The sequence below is a fragment of the Molossus molossus genome, unplaced genomic scaffold (assembly GCF_014108415.1).
Source record: "Molossus molossus isolate mMolMol1 unplaced genomic scaffold, mMolMol1.p scaffold_m16_p_18, whole genome shotgun sequence".
Taxonomy (NCBI): domain Eukaryota; kingdom Metazoa; phylum Chordata; class Mammalia; order Chiroptera; family Molossidae; genus Molossus; species Molossus molossus.
In genome coordinates, this window is record NW_023425353.1 from 35051099 (window position 1) to 35070279 (window position 19181).

Sequence of the window (19181 nt, forward strand, 5' to 3'; positions counted from 1 at the left end):
AGTTGCAAGAACACTACAAAGAATGTCTGTACACTCTTCACCCAGATATCTCATTCCAACTCTCAACAACTGTCCCAAAAATGTCCTCTTAATATCTGGTTGGTTATTATACCTCCCTAATACTCTTCAATCTGCAACAGATGCTCAGTTTCCTTGATTTTCATGACCATGGAATTTTTAAAGATCGTAGGCTAGGTGTTTAATAGACTGTACCTCAATTTTAGTTCATTTGATATTTCCTCAAGATGGGACACAGGTTGCAGCATTTTGAACAGAGTATCTCAGATGCTTTGTTCTTTTCATTGCATTTTATCAAGTGCCACTCAATGTCTGCTTGTCCTGTTATTGCTGGTGTGAACTTAAATCACTTGATTCAGATGGTGTTGACAAACTTCTTTATCAAGTTATTTTCTCTCTCTTTGTAATAAATATATTTTTGGGGAAATACTTTGAGGCTCTGTAAAATCCTGTTTGTCTCCCAAATTTCACCCTAAGTTTTAGCATCTATTGATATTTCTTAACTTAATCTGATGGTCACCAAATAGTGATCTTTCTTTCTTTCTTTCTTTCTTTCTTTCTTTCTTTCTTTCTTTCTTTCTTTCTTTCTCTTTTATTATTTATTTATTTATTGATTGATTGATATATTTATTTATTTATTTTATCATCCTCACCCGAGGACATTTTTCCATTTTTTGTTCAGATAGAGTGGGAGGGGGAGAGAGAGAGAAACATCGATGTGAAAGGGACACATCAAGTGGTTGCCACCTGCACGACCCAACCAGGGCCGGGGACAAACTGCAACGGAGGTACGTGCCCTTAGCGGTAACCAAACCCGGGTCTGTCCGGACCTCAGGCCGACGCTCTAACCGCTGAGCCAAACTGGCCAGGGCGTGATTTTCTAATAATGTCATTTTTTTCCAGTATTGGAAAAAGCTCTCTCTTCTCTTCATTTATGTATATTCATATCAGTGTGGACTCCATAGTTTCTATCTTATCCAATAGCTTATAATCTGTTACTGTTATATATTTTGAGACACAAATGATCCCATATTTGGACATTGAGAGGCCCTTCAAGCTGGGTATTGTTCTGTTGATGTCCCCATCATTCTTTGAGTACTTTCTTACTTTCTGGAACAAAAAGAAGTGCCAGTTTATCTTGTATTTTTTCTGCCTGTCTCTAGAAGGGGCCATTTCTCTAATGAGTCTTGTTGCTTTCAGTGTAAAGCAGTGTACGCCATCCCAGATCTCAGTGCCAGGTGTACCCTGCGCCACACGGGTGCCACTGCTCTGAGGATTCTCATCCTGTATTTCTTTCTTTCTTTATATGTTGAAAACCACACGTTCATACCAATACCTGCAATTCCAATTCACCACACAATTCATTCCAGCTTTCATGCTTTCCACACTTACATTATCTCCAATATATTTCTCAATCCCCCTGTATGTAGCTAATTTTCCAGTCTTGCTCAGCTTCCAACAGCCTCACACACCGGTCTTGATCCCGGCGAGGGCTTACCTCACTTGCTCAGAAGATCTACTTTGATTGGGCCTGCCAAATCACTTCTGGGTGAAAGAAAAAAGGAAGAAAGCCAATAAAGTATTTTTTTGTTTTGTTTTTAAGGAAAAGAGAAAAAGAACTTGGAAGGGAAAGACAAGAGAAAGTCCAGGTAATTTTTCTAAAATGACAATCCATCACCTTTGGGTTGTGTGTGCACCTTTGCGAATGCACACACATACAGAGTCCTTGAATGGCTTCCAATTGCTCTAAGGCTGTAAATTTCATCACAAGGGTCTAGGAGACCCTGCATGATGTAGCTGCTGCTGACCTCCTTGGTCACTTCCCCCTTCTTTTTCCAAATGCCAAGTCAAGGTGTTTTCTCTTAGCTCCTCTAAAAGTCCATCTTCCTTCTTTCCACAGGTTCTTTGTATATATTGCTTATGTCTGTTAGTGATCTAACTGGCCCCATTCACTTATGTGACTTGTTTTCCAATCTCTGATGAAGCGCCATCTTTGCCTCCGGAAGCCCTCCTCAATTCCTCTAGATATAGTCAGACTATTTTGTTATTTATTGTTTTATTCACACTCTCACAAAACACAGTGGCTCTTAACAGGCAATTTTGCACTTATTTGTATATATGTCTGATTAATATCCCCTTTCCTCATTAAATTGTGAATGATGTGAGAACAATAACAATGTCTCTGCTTGATCATGAGTGTGTCCCTAGCTGTGGCCCAAGATTGGTACGTGGTAGACGCTCAATGAATAAGTGTTTTCATGTAAATAATTTGTATTTTTAGAAACATAAATTGTTTAACCAGCAAACATAATAATTTTCTCTATTTTAAATAAAAGGCAAATCATGGAAGAATAATGTGATACATATGGTAAGGCAGGGGAACATATGACCGTGAAGAATTTGGAAAGCTGTTAGACCTATAAGCTTTCTCACTTAGAAGAAACGCAAAAATCATAACAAATGATCCAAATAATATATATAAGAAAATAATGTGGGGAGTTTTTACCTAAGAAAATTTTAATATGAGGCATATACAAATTGCATAGTTTGCTCACATCATTATTTAAGTGATTCAAGGTCATTAAAATATTAGTTCTTTCAAAGGTAGAAAAGAAATTCGTTCAAAATCCAAAGGTTAGTGTATATGTATGTGTGCATGTTTTGAAACTGGACAAAGTGAGTTTAAATTGCATTTGAAAGAAAACATATTTGAGAAAACACAAGAAAAATTTTTTTAAAGAAGAAGAATGAAGGGTAACTTACTTTACCCAAACAGTAAAATGCTTGCTAAAATTTTAGAACCAGAACAAAACAGATTGTAGAACACTTGCTAAAGTTGATAATCAGAATATGGTTGGGTACAAGAATCAAGAAATAAACCAATGGAGCAGAATCGAAAATCAAAACATAGTTCATGTAAGGAATCTTACATGACAAGGATGACATGTGATTCCACAAAAAAATGTATAATGTATTTATGAGTCGTGCTGGCATAATTATTTATTCATCTGGATAAAATCAGGGCGATATTTGTCCGAATACATGTTCAAAAATAAATTTGAGAATAGCCCTTCTATCTGTCAACCACGGACTGGATAAATAAGCAATTTAATACTACAATGAATAAGAACAAACTACTGCTGCACACAATAGAAATGAATCTCACAAATAGAATGTTAAGTTAAAGCAGCCAGACACAGAGAACATACACGATGTGATTCTACTTAGGTGAAGTTCTAGTACAAACCTATGGTTGAAACAAAAATCAGAACAGTGGTTGCTTCTGGGTGTGGGGTGTGGGTGAGAGGTGACTGGGGAGGAACATGAGGGAACTTCCCCGTGTAAATGCAATATTCTGAATCTTGATAGGAGTTTGGGTTACCCAGTTGTGTACACTTGTTAAAACTCTGTAAATATACACTTAAGACGTGTGCATTTTCTTATATGCAATTTTTACCTTAAACAACAACAACAAAAAAGAACTATAAACAAATACTTAACTCTAGTTAAAGACATGCATGGGTAAGTGTTTAGGATGATATGTACTTATGTCTACAACTTATCTGGAAATGCACCAACAGAATAGGGTACAGTGATAAATGGACAGAAGGATGGACTAGGCAGACACCCATATGATGAAGCGGACATGACAAGATATTAATTCTAGAATCTAGGTCACGGGTACATGGCTGTCCTCTGGAAAATTCTATCAAGTTTTCTGCGTGTTTGAAATTTTTCAAAATAAAATCTTGGGAAAAATAAAATTCAGGAATATTAAATATAGAACAAAACCCTCGATAATATAGTACAGGAAACTTTTAAAAGCATGTTAAAGGAGTGAAGAGACTTTTTAAAACAAAGCAGAAAATCCAAAAAGACATAGAGAAAATCCAAAAAGATATATATATATATATGACATATGATATGAATATTGACCACTTTTGGAAGCCAAAGAGTATCACAAACAATATCAAACAACAGATGGTGGAGGGGGAACTGACTGTATCATGTATGGCAGACAAAGAGTTACTATCCCTACTATAAAAAGACTTCCTATACATTTCTAAAAAACCAGCAAATAACCTGATAGAAAAATAGGTAGATACATGTATAAATAATTAACAGAAGAGGAAACAGAAGTCCCAGTAACTGTGTGCAAAGACATTACAATCCCGAGCAGTCAAATGAAGATGCACATTAAAATAAAATGAGGTATCATTCTTCATCTTTGAATTGGCAAATCTTAAAAGACTGATCACCTGCAGTTTTGGTGAAGATGCTGGAAGGCACCATGCACTCCTGGTGGAGCGTGAATGTTTACACTTTTAGAACAGCAACCTGGCAGTAAGAATGCCCAAGAGACACACGAGACACAGAATAATAGGCATAATATTATTCCATTTTTATAAAATCAAACTTTTCAATTTTTTTAAGCAAAGAGAAGAATGTGAAAGGAGACATCTGACTGTTGAAATGGATCCTTCCGGACAGGAGTTGGTAAACAAACTATGGCCCGAGTGCCACCTCTGGCTGGTCACCTGGCTCTTGCAGCCCACGAGCTAAGGATGGTGTTTATACCATTTTAAAGGGTTACATTTTAAACAGTTATGTGATTTACTACATATCTTTATTTTGCTTCTTGGCCAGCAAAGCATAAAATATTCACTATCTTGCCTTTTAGTTTACTGACCTCTGCTTCAGAGGAATGTCGATTCTTAGTTATCCTTTTCCTCTTATTTCTCTGTATTGTTTTCATTTTTATTATAATGATAATTTTGCAAACTTAAAGAACATGCTGTTGGCAATGGACGTGAAGAGATTAAGTGGAAACCAGGGAGACTAGCTGGAAGCTACTGTACCAGTCCAGGGGAAAGAGAATGGCACCAGGGAATAGGGTGGGGAGGGAGAGAGGAAAAGAAAGGACAGATTGTATAGGAACCTTTCGGAGTTGCTGAGGGACAGGACACAGGTGGCGAGGCATACAGAAAAATCAAGGCTGATTCCTAGGCTCCCGTCATTAGTTGAATGGTGCAACGACTGAGCTGGAGAGAGGGGAAGGGGACTAGCAGCTCTACTTTGGGCTGCTAAAGTTCTAGGAGGAACTGTGCACACTAGGCAGTCGGACATAGACGATTAGAACTGCCTGCGATGTGGAGGGGGAGGCTGAGCAGGAAAACAAGTTGAAGAGCACTGATCATGTAGGTAGAACGCAAAGCTATCCAGAAGCAATGGGAGGGAGAAGAGAAGGGGACCAGGAGTCCACTTGGTGACACAGTGCCAACCCAGCTGGAGCCAGTTCCCTGCTGACAGATGTTACTGAGGCCACTGTCCAGCTGTTTGCATTCCCTCAAATCATCTGTTCCAAATGTTCTCTTCCCATTGGCCAAGAAACACCATGGCTTCAGAGTAGATACTGACCCCTCCTCACAGGCTATGCCCCAGTGCTGGCCTGGACAGCCAGCTGCTATTGTTCCTCCCAGATGGACTGTTCTCCCTGCACCTGGCATCCCCCACGGAGAGATGAGTTCACGTCCCAGTCCTTGGAGTATGGCCCTGCCACGGGTCCTCAGACATGTGTAGCCACTTTTTACTCATGCCATGCTTTTCCCTGAGAATACCAAGAAGGACTCACCAAGGAGCTCGTGTAGGTGGGGTCTGAGGTGTCATCCTGGAGGTAGCGAGAAAGGCCAAAGTCAGACACTTTGCAGACCAGGTTACTGTTGACCAGAATGTTCCTAGCAGCTAGGTCCCGGTGCACGTAGTTCATCTCAGCCAGGTACTTCATGCCAGCAGCGATGCCCCTGAGCATCCCCACCAGCTGGATCACTGTGAACTGTCCATCATTTTGCTGTAATAAGACACAAGTGACATCAGGATCAAGATGAGCTTCGGTAGTTAAACAAAAGCTGAGGGGCCATGATCCGGCTGCTTGTCAGCCTCTTAGCACTGGGCCAACCGCTCACTGCCCCTCCCTCCCTCCCTTCCGTCCTCTCCTTGAACGCTCTGCTCGCTACTCCTTGCCCAGCCCTGTCAATTTCATCTCCAAATTACATCTCAAACCATCCACTCCTCTCCGTCTCCACTGCCGCCACTCTCACCAAGTCATCGTCATCCATCACCTATAACAGCCACCGTGCACCTGCCCCTCCACCCCATCCATTCTCTACACTGTAGCTGGAGCCATCTTTGTAAGACATAAATCAGGGCATGTCACTCACTGGCTTAAAGCTCTCTAATAGCCTCCCATTGCATTAAGGTAAAGCTCCAAACTCTTTAGCATGGCCCGTGAGACCCCATGGGATCAGCTAGTGCCTCGCCTTACCCCAGTGTATCCCTCATGCCTGTGCTAAAAAGCCACAGTGACTGCTGACTTTTCAGTCTTTTTCCCAGTCAGGCTCTTCCTGCCTTAGGGCCCGTACACATGCCTTTCCCCCTGCTTTTCCCCACAATCAACACCGACCAGCCTTCCAGGTTTCCCCAGAGGGGATGTCTCTGCAACGAGTCCCCTTCCTCAAATATATTTAGCACTTTCTTACTATCCTTCAGTATAGGCTCTTATTTTTATTTTTGACCATAGCACAAGTTTTAGTTTGTGTGTGTGTGTGTCTATCTCTGCTGCTTGACTCTAAGCAATTTGAACATGAGAACCCTCCTGCTTGTGGTCACCACTGTATTCCCAGTGCCAAGAATTGTAATGTAGGTAGGAAAAGCTCAATAAACATGTGCTGAATGAATGACTGGCACACCTCTCCCTATTCCCTGAATTAAATGTTAAGGGATCTTCCTTAGGTACTGCCAGCCTATCAGCCCTGACACCAGGATAACCATGCCAACCTCACGGGGATTGGTGGTGCAGAAGTGCTCACCCAGTGTCTGGCACGTGGACCCTCCTAGTGAATGGGGGCTATTGCTGCTGCTCCTCATGCCAGCCTGCAGTGCTGCCCTCTCTCCAAGCACTAGTGAGCTCAGTGTCATGGGGGATGCCCTACTCAACAATTAGATGATAGACTCTTCAGTTGATGAATCTGTGCCATCTTCCTACCTTCCCAGAGCCCCTGGGTCTTGGCTCTGTTACTGGTTAAATAACTGAACCCTGGGCCACGCTGCTCTGAACACATTTTCCCATCTGCTCCAGCCATAGCTGCTCCCCAAAGGCCTATGAGTTGTATTCTGTAAGTAGAGCATGGCCCAGGCATTGAAATGCTTGGACTAGGGGAGGGGTGGGAGGAGGCAGACACCCAGGGTCCAGTCTAGTTACCTGAACACCAGCCCTGGGCAAGGCAGTCACTCCCTCTGCCCCACTGTGCTCATGTGAAATGCAGGAAGCATACACAGTGTGAGGAGCTCCCATTTATTGAGTACCCAGTGTATGTGAGGTGGTACACAGGCACTCACCTGCATTACCTAACTTAAATACGTCTAGGACTCATCCTTCATGCATGTGCTCCTGCAAAAGCATTTTCTATGCAAAAATAAGTACAGAAAAATACAAGGGCTCTTATAAAACTACTCTCTCTGTTTATTAGAGAAAACCCCAACAACCAAAGAGTCTGACAATGCCAGCATGAATTGTTGAAGACTATTCCTCATACAAGATGGCAAGTTTGGGTCTGTGTCCCCCGGGGTTATGCCCCTTGATCAACTGAAGGACTGGTACAAACTGACACTCTCTCCACTCCTTCCTGAGACCCCTGCCAGAGGAGAACTCCCACACTGGGATTGACATCCCCCAAATTCCAGACTGTTTCTAACTCAAACCCTAACCACCACCCCAGAATGCTTCCTCCACAATCTTGTCTTCTAATCAACTACAAAAGTGCAGAGCTGCTCTGTGGAAACTGACTGTTTTTCAGCTCATGGTGCCCACCTACAAGAGCTGGATGTGTAGTGAGGGATGCAAGTTCTCCTTCTTACTAATGACCTTCAGTAGACACCTCCTCAAGAAGTCTGCCAGGCTAGCACCATGCCTTTTCTCCAAGTAGGTCTCTGGGGATCTGCCTCCCCAGAAGACTCTCATGCAACTTCTATTAGAAAGTGTATTCTCACTCAGGCTGCAGTCACAGGGTCATATGTTTTCAATTCAGGTTGTTACTTCTTCTCCATGAGTGTAGACAACAATGCCACTGAAAATGAATGTCTCCGTAAAGAAGCCAATGTATATATCGTTGAGGGAGGCCCTGGGGGTGGTTGTAAACAACCTTGCGAAGAGCCAAGCCAAGTAAAGGCCATTAAGTAGCTAAAAGTTCAGGCTTTGTAGCCAGAGAGACCCACATTGGATCCAGGATCTGCTGCTCAATGGCTGGGAGCTTTTGGTCAAATTGTTTAACCTCCAGAGCAGTTCTGTAAAATAAGAACAGTGTCCATAGTGTCTGTTCTTCATATAATTTTGGTGAGGTTAAATGAGATGATACATGTAAAAGGGCTTAGCTCAGGGCCTAGTGAATACTAAGACAGCAGCAATGATTGCTGGTATTATCAGCAAGGCCATAATGTCTCATAGATCAGTTCTCCCATGCACATGGGATGCCTGGTGAGAGAGCCTGGGGACACGGGCCAGAACTGTGGGTTCTGGGGGTGTGCGGGAGACATCCTAGGATCTCTGCTCTTGGAGAACCTAGTTCACAGGGCATTCTGAGCTCAACAGGTTGGCATCTGTAATAGCCCCTCCTCCAATTGTAGTTTGGATCAATTAATCAACAAGCATTGATTTCTTCCATTACTTGACTTTTGAATGGCAAGTCATACTTCATAGATATGTTCTAATCCTTAAAACTGGTTTTGTGAAAGGCAGGCAATAGTGTGTGTGTGTGTGTGTGTGTGTGTGTGTGTGCGCGCGTGTGTGTGTGTGTGTGTATGGAGAAGATAAATTAAGTCCAGAAAATTTAAGTAGCCAGTATTCAATCACTCTGTGTGGTTTTGGCTTGTAATCAAGATTCTACGTCCAGAACAGCAATTACGTCTCCACTGACATTCCATCTCTGATCAATTGGTAATGGTTGTCTCCGATGTTGGGTGGAGAATAGGCTGTGCATAAGCTTCACAGGAAAAGAAACCATGATTGATTAATGTCTGCCATGCCACAGAGATAGAAGGTAGAGGGATTTCTACTACATATATGCTACACTCATCTAACTCTTTTAACTTCTGTCCGGTGCCCTTTCCATCGGAACATGTTGGCTTTGCAAAGGTCGATGCATTTTCTTTAGGATCTGCAGGGTAAAACATGTCGTGATAAGACTGGGTCATGCCTATTGAGTTCATAATCTTGGTGAAATGTAAAGATATAAGCATATTACGCTTTTCTGACATGTTCCACTGTTTTATGTTCATTTCACTGGTATAACTCCCCAGAAAGAACTTGCAGGAATATGAACATCAGCATATAAAGATAAAGGAAAAAAAAAAAAAAAAAGATTTCTCAGTGACTTTGGGAAAAGATCTGCCACGCTGAGCACATGGTAAAAACACAACACAAAGAAGAAATACAGCCTAGGTGAAATGATTTAAACTTTCTTCCCTTCATAAAGTGCTTTCTGCTGGAATTGCTTTTCTGCAAATTCACTGAAGCCACTTGCTGGCCCTTTTATTAGACAGGAAGGATTTAGGTATTTCAACTTTCATTGACAAATCCACTTCAGGAAATGAAACCCTTATTTGATTTGTTTGAAGAGAATGAATCATAGATTTTTTTTTTAACTGAAAGAGACCTTTCAAGATCATCCAGCTCAATGCCTTTAGTTTATAGATTGGGAAATCGAGTTAACAGATTTGTTCAAGGCCACAGGGTGACTCATAGCAGAACCCAAAGCAGAACCTCAGTCTCAGGACTTCCAATCTGGTGTTCTCTTCCTGACATCTGGGTTGCTGTTGTCTAGTTTCAGCCCATGAATGAGCTTCCCTGATGAGAAATGTCTCCATTTGTCACTGCTCAGTGACTTCCAAGAATCTTTCAGTTATGACCATCTGTGAATGAACCAGCAGCCACCATAAGGCCAAGCTTTAGGCATGAAAGCCTTATAGAGCGTGTTGACCTTGTTGGCTCAAGCATGGGACTCTGATCAGGTTTGTGGGTTGTTCCTCAGATTAGGGAAGAGTCTCCAGATTACATCCCCTGAATCTGAATGCCAAGAAGGAAATATTTAATTATAGATTCGCATGCTACATAATATCCATGACACAGACATTTGGAAAAAAAAGAAAAAGAATGAACCTCCCGAATGCGTGGTTAAAGAATAATGGCGTTTCCAAATCCCTCCAGAATGGGAGGGTTCCTGAGTCCCGAAAAGGGCGAGGAGCAGTGAGTGGACTGTGGGAAGCCATGTCCAACGTGCTCACTGGACGCCCAATGCAGGGCCTCTCAGACCCAGAGCAGGAGCTGCGGCCGCTCCCCAAAGACATTGTATCCGGTGTAAAAGGACCCGTTGGAGGGAGGAAACAGAGGCAGAAATTGAGGGCGAACACTTCTTCTTTCTTCTCTGAATGGCCATCCTAAAATTATTATTCTACTTCCCAGAAGATAGACCCTACCGAACTTAACTGATGACCTACTTTTAGATCGTATCAAGCAGCAGATACATCAATTAATGTTGCTATGCTCCAGGGTTTGGTAGTAAGGCTGAAATTAGATTTATAGATTACCTGCCTCCACGCCGTGTGAGGAGTCAGACACGCTTCATTTCCCCTCTCCTCCGGTGCTGCCTGCTCTGGCTGCTCCTTTCTTGCCATCCTCTCTCCTCGGTTTTCCTGTGCTCCTCTCTTGCCCCTAGCTTTTCTCCCACTGCCTGGGTCTCATCAGCATGAAAATGCCGGTGTCCGATATGGCCCCATGTCCTGGGTCCCAAATGGAAACAGCCCTGTGCAAGCAATGTCGTGGGGCTGTTAGGGCCCGCAGCCTCCTGAGAATGACTCTCCCTGTTCCCCGCACGGTCCAGGGAGAGAGAGTCTGGTCCAGTCCCTGACCATGTTGAGACTCTCTGTGAGGTTCAGTCGGGTGACATGTCGGAAATAAGTGACTTCTGAAAGGGTCTGGTGGCTGGTTCTGGAAAACAATTTTTCTTCTAACACTGCCTTCTCCTCACCCTTATTTGACTGTTTTCCTGAGTGCTCTGATCATGAATGAATGCCCCCAGGAAAACGTGGTCCATACCCTGCTCTCACTTGAGAGGTCTGACCACAAAGACAGGAGACCAGGCTCACTCAGAATAGCCACCTTTCTGCTGTCACTCTGGAACATGTTTGTCCCAGAAATGGTCATTTGTGTTTTTCATTCAACTAGCCTTTACCAGATGCTCACTAGGCTATGCAATGGGGTGGCAAAAAGCAAGGTATAACCCACGCCCTCAAGAAGGCTGTGGCAGGCAAAGTCCATGGGGCTCAGAATCTACATCTCTTGTCCTCCCACCCCACCAAAACAAACAAATAATAATAAAAGGCACTACTGCTTAATAACTCAGATGAGGCAAAAAGTGTGAGCTCACCCTGCAAAGTCGGTTTCAATACTGTGTAAATGCAGCTTCCGGAGGAGCCCCTGAGCTACCCTCCTGCACTGCAGTTCCTGAGCTCTACCCCTGAGCTTTGGAGCTCACACAGCTGGACAGATCACCAAACAGACAACAGGGGCGTTGGCCTCTGAACACTGTCCCATTGTTTCATCCTACCTGCCTGCTCCCCCGCCTCATTCTCATTCACCAACGTGGATAAATTCTCCCTCCTTTCTGAAGCTTTCCTTGGCTTCCCAGCAGGATTCCAGTTCATTGCTCATGATACCTCTGTATTCCACGTGTGGAAACAGAAAGTACAATATAGGAGGATGCTTGCTGGAAATTCTAGACACTAAGGTCCTTGGGGGCAGGGACTTCTGTGGCATCTTGCATTCTCTAAGATGGACATAACAGGACCCCCCACCCGCAATCCCTTATGTGTAAGGCGATATTAGGTTGCTGTCCTTTATCAAAATGTGGGCCTGCTTCTTCCTGCATCTGGCGGGCGCATCACTATGGCTGAAGTGAGGCTGTGTGCCTTTTGAAGCCAGGTTACAAAGCGGATGCAGCTTCTGCCTTGTCCTCTGGGGGTGCTTATTTTGGGGACCCAGCTTGCTGTGAGGAAGTCCATGCGTCAACCACGAGACACATGAGTGACACGCCTTTGGATGATTCCAGGCCTCAGCCCTTGAGCCACTCCATCTGACACCACATGGAATAGAGATGTCCCTGTCCCAATTGCATTTTCAGGAGCAACATAAATCCTTATTGTGTTAAGCCACTAAAGTCTTGGAGTGATTTGTTACATAGTATTCCAGCAATGTCACTTTCCTCTCTACAGGCCCAGCACCCAGCGCAGGGAGTGACCAGAGCGGTCACCCCATGCATGTTTCAATGACTGACGGTAAATGGTGCTTTGATCTGCAGCTACCGCTACTGTGTGATAGCGCTGGTGAGGAGTACAGTGTGCTACTTGGTATTACCCTCAAGTCCTTGCTCAGAAGATCCTGCCCTGTCATTTGGGGCTGCCTTGTGCACCCTTTGCTTTCAGGCTTCCCTGCAGTCCCCGGTGAGTCTTCTTTTTCTATGGACACTTTGCTCCCTGGCCTTGGCTTCATCAGCTCCCATGTTCCGGACATGGGCGTCATGGCCATTGTCACTCACCCCTTCTCTGAGTAGCTCTGCGATACCTCACAGAGATGAAAATGGTTCTAGCGAGGCTCCATTTGGGCACACTGACAAGGACCTTTTATAGATTCCCCCAGTCATAGGCCTTCAGGTAGCCCCATCTGTGGTACAGGTTGGGTGGGAATCACATTCTTCATCAACCCCAGAAAAGACTTATGGATGCTGATGACCCAACCTTCCCCTTTCTTGCCCAGAAGCACCTCTGTGGGGACTAGGGGGCCCAGGCATCAGAAAAGGGCAACCTGTTTTATCTCTGAACTGCACATGATGAGAGCTGGCTGGGAGCTGGGGAGAAGGCAGAGATGGCCACTGGCATCTGCATGAATCACACAGGGCTATGTAGCAGCTGAAAGTCTCTCCAATCTCCATGATTCCTACAGATGCTGGTGGCCATTCTCTGGCCCCATCTATTCTTATGCATCCATCAAGGGTTTATCGAGGCCCTACAACATGCCGTCCTCCCACGGAGGGGCCCACAAGCTCTCTGTTCTCTCCTTTCACCAACAAATCTGTTAACCTCATGCACACCTCCAACACCCACCGGGCAGTTCCCAAAGGGCAGGTTATCCTCACGCAGACACGTCTCCCAGCCACTGTTACCCAGCATCCACCAGTGTTAACATCATCCATGCCCCTGAGCTTCTCTTACCCTGAGGAAGGAATCCAAGGCGCCATTCTCCATGAACTCTGTGATGATCATGACTGGCCTGCTCTTGGTGACCACGCCCTCAAGGCGAATGATGTTGGGATGGTCGAACTGGCCCATGATGCTTGCCTCACTCAGAAAGTCCCGGCGCTGCTTCTCTGAGTACCCGGCTTTCAGCGTCTTGATGGCCACATAGATTTCCCTCTTGCCTGGGAGTTTCAAACGCCCCTTGTACACCTCTCCAAACTCTCCTGCAACAAGAATGCAATTATTACCTGCTTCCTTCTCAGTCTGTGAAACCACAAGGGGAGGCAGCTTATCAAGAACGAACGCCGGTGTTAAAGCGGAATTGTGGTTAAAGGGGCAGAAATGGAAATAATGTTTTCTCATTGTAACTATGATGTCTTGGATCTAATCAGTTCAAGACAAACAAAGAAGGAATACTAAAACAGTTTCCTTACCTCGGATCTTAGAGATAGGTCAGGCAACTAACATGGAATTTCAGAGTATATATGAGTTTGTTTTTTCCCACATTTGGTTTTTCATTTGTGTCCCTGCTGAATACTTGAAATGAAAGGGTCAGTTGCAGTTTGGCAGAGGCATGATTCATTTTTAGCCGAGCCTGGTACAAGAATGTCCAGGGGCTGGGGGACATGTTCAGGTTCTCAGTCCTCTGAATGAGATGAATAGCATTTATGTTCCTACGCTGCCCTGAAACCATTTGTGTCTATTGGGTCTCCCAGAAAGCAGACACTGAGAAGTTAGGAAGGGAAGTTAGCAGACACTGTGCAGGATAAAAGGGGACAGAGCAGGGCTGGCCAGAGTCTCAGATCCCCATGCAACATTATGAACAGGAAGGAGGAAGCAGTTATGGACAAGGAGAGTCCATATTGGAATGTAGACCTCACTGTCTCATCCACCCCAGTGGGGAGCTTCAGAGCAAGGGGTGCCCAGTTCAGAAAGTTCCAGGTCCTAGCACCCGCCCCCCCCCATGCTCAGTCACTGGCGGGGCTGCTGAGAGGAGCTGGACCTCTGCAGGAAAGGTGGGGCAGATCCACAGGCGCTGTAGCTGGAGGCTGGCAGCTACCTGAACTCCTGGCAAGTGAACAGCATGTGGTTTTCGCAAGCAGACAGGAGCTGCAGACCTCCACGGTGCCACGGCATTTAAACATTTCTGCAGTAAAACCACCGGGGATAAAAACAATCTGGTGACACTATTTCCTCGCTGCTTAAAAAAAATCTGTTGAATCCTGTTAAACGTATTTTCAAAAGTGATTTTATGTTTTAACTAGGTTTTCTACCGTCCAGTTCTTTCATGTGAAGTGGTTTTCTAGTGCATCACTGAAATGTGTGTCAGAGGCCTGACAGAAGAATCATGGCATTCTGCTGGGAAAATGGTCTTTTCTTAACTTTCAGCTTCTGGAAGAAAATGATGGACCACACCACGAGCAATCAGATAAATTACTGGCCGCCTTAGAAAAGCCAGTTAATATTTCTGCTGTGAGTCAGTTGGGAGTTCCTTTTGTTTTCTGCTACAAAAAAAGATTGGAAGGAAGCTTTATGAGAGAATTTTTCATGCAAAATTGCTCCAGAATCAATGAAACTTGTTAGAATCTGGAGCTAGATTAGAGGTTGGCTTAAGCACCATCAGGAAGATTTCAGCATGGATCTTACAATGCTAAGATACATATCATGCGTAACATTGGTCTTGACATTTAATCACACGCTGCTTTGGTGAACTGCTTGAGGTCAGGATGAGTCTCCTTCACGTTCGTAGCTTATGCACCCCACTGTAGTACCTGGTATGTGGTAGGCATGTTGATCAAAGTTGGGGTGTCATATTTATTATTATTGTTTTGGCTTTTGCTTTGCTCAGTCTTGGGTTCTAAATGGCTGGAGCCTCTATCCAAAAGAAGTAGAAGTGCCGGTATTTACATTTTTATAAAAGACTGTTTGCTGAAGCATCTTCTAAAGCAAAACACCATCTGACCATCACCCGGGGGATGGTTGAAAACTGCACAGCCATCTTGCACAATACAATGAGCTATTGAAAACTAATAGATGAGTGATATGTACTGATTTCAAAAGACGTCCACATTATGTTGGTAAGCAAAGAAGAAAAGAAGAGCAAGTTATAAAATGTGGTATGTAGTATGTGCCCATATGAGGTGTGTGTTTATATGCAAAAAATATATTTTTAAAAATTTATTTCAAATTTATTCTTAGTTTCAAATTATGTTTTTAAAATGGTTACCTTAGAATGATGGGAATATGAGTAGGAAAGCAGAGATTAGTAAACTTAATTTAGTTACTTTTATGTTGTTTAAATTGTTATAATAAGCATTAATTCTATAGTTCAAATGAGTAAAAATGAAAGGAAAATACTAAACAGTGACCTGTCATATATGTGTGCATGTATATATGTGTCTATATGTATATGCATGTGTGTGTGTATATGAAATCCATCCCTCTGACACCTTGACCTAGCAGGAATTCAATAAATGTGAACTGAATGAATACAAATTACATATTTGATAAGTATACTAACTGAAGAATAGTGGTATTTCTTCCTTGTCATAACACTGGGTTCTATTTTCTTTTAGTGAAAAGACATAGTTGAGAGTTGAGGGAAAGGTAAGCTCATGTTTCTTCTTGGAGGAGATAATACACCAATATTTATTGACCACCTACTATGTGCCAGGCACTGTGCTAGGCTCTTTGCATGTCTTATTTCATTAATCCTCACAACACCTTCATGAGTTTAATATTATTATGTCCATTTTACTAATAAGGAAACCGAGGCACAAAGAAAACATGCCCCAAACCCCAGAGCTGTAAGTCAGAGAGTTGTCTGCACTGACCCCTTTGCCTCTTGCTAGGGGTGCTCGGTGAGCAGTGCCACAGGGAACAGAGCTGTGTGGACGTGGAGTATAATCCGGGGACCACCATGCCCTACCTGTGCACATTTAACAGTTTATACACAGTTACTGTCACAGCAATTCAGTATTCAGGGAACAGCAAACACAGACAGATGCCCCTGCCTGGCTAGTTGGGTGGGATCAGAATATTCAGAAATTAATTTATTAATTTTTACACATCAGTGTGTGAAGGTTGAAAAAGTGCTCCAGGTGAATCTGATGTTCCCCACGACAAACACATAAACATCCCAGGCGGGGACTTCTGCTCTACACCGGTGGTTCCCAAAGTTGTCTGCCCACTGCAATCACCTGGGGAGCTTCATAAAGTAGGGAGGCCTGGGTCCCACTTACAGTGATCCCAGTTAGTTGGTCGGGGTGCAGCTTGGTCATAAATGTATTTAAAAACTTCCTACAGGATCATCTACATAATTTGTGAGGCCTGATGCAAAATGAAAATGCAGGATTCCTTCTTCAAAAACTATCAAGAACTTTCAGACTGTGAGGGCAGCATTGAAGTAAATGTAGGCCTTCCCTGGCATGGGGCCCGGCGCTACTGCCCTGGTCACAGGCCCCTGAAGCCGGTCTGGCTGCCCAGGTGGTTCTTCTGTGCAGCCAAGGTTCAGAACCACAGATCTAAACCACCCAAGGATCTTCCAAATAAATAAGTTAGTAAACTTCCAAAGGCCCTGGAACACCTGGAATTTATTTCTACATCTTTGAATTCCTTTGAAAGCAGTGCTTGCCTGTGGGCCGCCTCGCCCTGCACAGGGCCGCTGCAGAGGGAGGGCTTCATAGATGTCAGTGGGGAGACAGAAGCAAGAAGGAAAACCAACGAGCGTGTGGCTTTGGAAAGTTCTACCTGCTTTGGGAGGGTGTGGATCACATGACTTTCTAAATTGACAAAAATGTTATTTCGTTGTTTAATCTTTGTGGCTGGTGTGTCTTCAAGGGCTTCTAATTCTTTAGCTCTAAATTACATTCTGTGTGGTTGTCTCATCATATAGCGTTTTAAAATGAAAAAATAAAAACATGCCCTCCTGAGAGGCTTTTCAGGGCAGTGAAACTACCCTGTATGATTCTATACTGGTGGACACGAGTCATTATACATGTGTGCAAGTCCATAGAATGAACACCACCAAGAGTGACCCCTAATGTACACTGTGGACTTTGGATGATAATATGTCCATGTAAGTTCATCAGTTTTAACAGATGTGCCACTCTGGTGGGGGATGATGATAATGGGGGAGGCCGTGCATGTGTAGGGGAGGGGGGCATATGGGAAATCTCTGCTCCCTCCCATCAATTTTGCTGTAAACCTAAAACTGCTCTAAAAAAATAAAGTCTTAAGAAGTGCTCTCCTTGGATAGGGAGAGATGGACTTTGTAGCCGGTCACGACGGTGGTGGTCATTACTGCTCTCAGAAATGTGCTCTGTAATCACGGGAAAACCATGGCTTAAAGAACGGTGATTCTGTGAAAATAGCTCCTTTCCTGTCTGGCAAAGAAATGACTTCATGTTCCCCAAGCCCAGAGGTTTTCAAAGCAACAACTGCAAAGAAGTCATTTAATCAATCCATTAGCCTCACTCAGAGGCTGTGCTCCGCCCTGTAAGTAAGTGGCCCCTGAGCCTAGTTGGGGAAACTCTGGCCGGGATTAGAGGAAGAAGTTTACGTCTATGCCAAGCTAATGCCCAGCTCTGGGCACATCGCTTCTCCAGCCTTAGCTTTCTCAGATCCATACAATAGAAAGAGACGGTGGACTGGCGGCCTTTCGTAGCAGAGTTTGGAGTCTGTGAGAGAGTGCTTTGTAAACTACCAATTGTTGGAGAAGTGGGACATAGTGGGGTGGGGACTAGAAGAGAAAAGGGGGGAAAAGTAGGTTTCGGCAGCCTAGTGGGACTTGAAGGAGATTCATCCAGGATAGAGCAGGACTGTTGTCAGGGGAGTGGGGAGTCCGGCAGCTGTATCTGGCATAGAGGGTGTCGCCAGTAAGCCTAGGGTGCGAGAGTCTGGGGGCTCTGCCCTCTAGCGTCTCCATAGCCTCATCAGGAGTGGGAGTCAATGGGCATATTGTCATTATTGGTAACAAACAGAAAACCAAGGCTTTGTGTGGCTTATAATCTAAGAAACTGCTGTCACCTATGATATTTGACTCAAGGTTCATACACTAGTCTCAGGAAACTATTTCTGCTTTTTTTTTTTGACACTTTTCCTATAATGAGGGCCAAAACTTGAGGTCTGTGGTGCTATTTTAGAATTTCTTCTTTTTCTTTTTGGAAGAGAGAGAGAGAGAGAAAAAAAAAAATCAATCTAGTGCCTCCTGCTCACCCCCTACTGGGGATTGAGCCCACAACCCAGGCATGTGCCCTGACCTGGAATCAAACTGGCGACCTCTCGGTGCATGGGTTGATGCTCCACCACTGAGCCACACCAGCCAGGGCTGTGGTGCTTTTTGATTTGCTATGGTATGAATTCTAAAGAACTTCCTTTTACATGATCTCAAATCATAGCCATAAAGTTTTCATTTTTTAAATAAAAAATTCATCATATCTAAAAAGTATTTTCAACAAATCATTATATTTAAAATAGATGCTTATAAGAAATGACTGGGTAGTGACTGCAGTTGATGCGTTCTGTGCAGATCCTTTACTGACAGTAATTGCAGCCAGCCTAATTTGGGTCTGGCTGCACTTTGATTGGCACGTGTCTTTGCAGCTGACCTTGGAGCCTCTCCTACAGCAAAACCTCCCCATGGCAGGACTCTGTTCTAGCTCCAGGCCTGTTTGGTGGCCAGTGGCTCTCAGCAGTGGTTCTTAAAGTGTGGTTCCTGCCCAACAGCATCAGCATCACCTGGGACCTTGTTAGAAAATGCACATTCTTGAATCCCACCTAGACCTACCGGATCAGAGGCTCAGTAGGTGAGGCCCTGTGAC

General features: G+C 44.0%; 1 protein-coding gene across 1 annotated transcript in view; it reads right to left on the bottom strand.

Annotated features, from left to right (window-relative positions):
• The window catches only part of EPHB1 (EPH receptor B1), a 413891-nt gene that overhangs the window by 40300 nt on the left and 354410 nt on the right, over positions 1-19181 (bottom strand). Inside the window, exons 11-12 of the mRNA XM_036266458.1 lie at positions 13336-13583; positions 5651-5866 (exon numbers count right to left, since the gene is read on the bottom strand). Of these exons, the coding sequence (XP_036122351.1) occupies positions 5651-5866; positions 13336-13583 (464 nt within the window). The remainder of the gene's footprint in view (positions 1-5650; positions 5867-13335; positions 13584-19181) is intronic.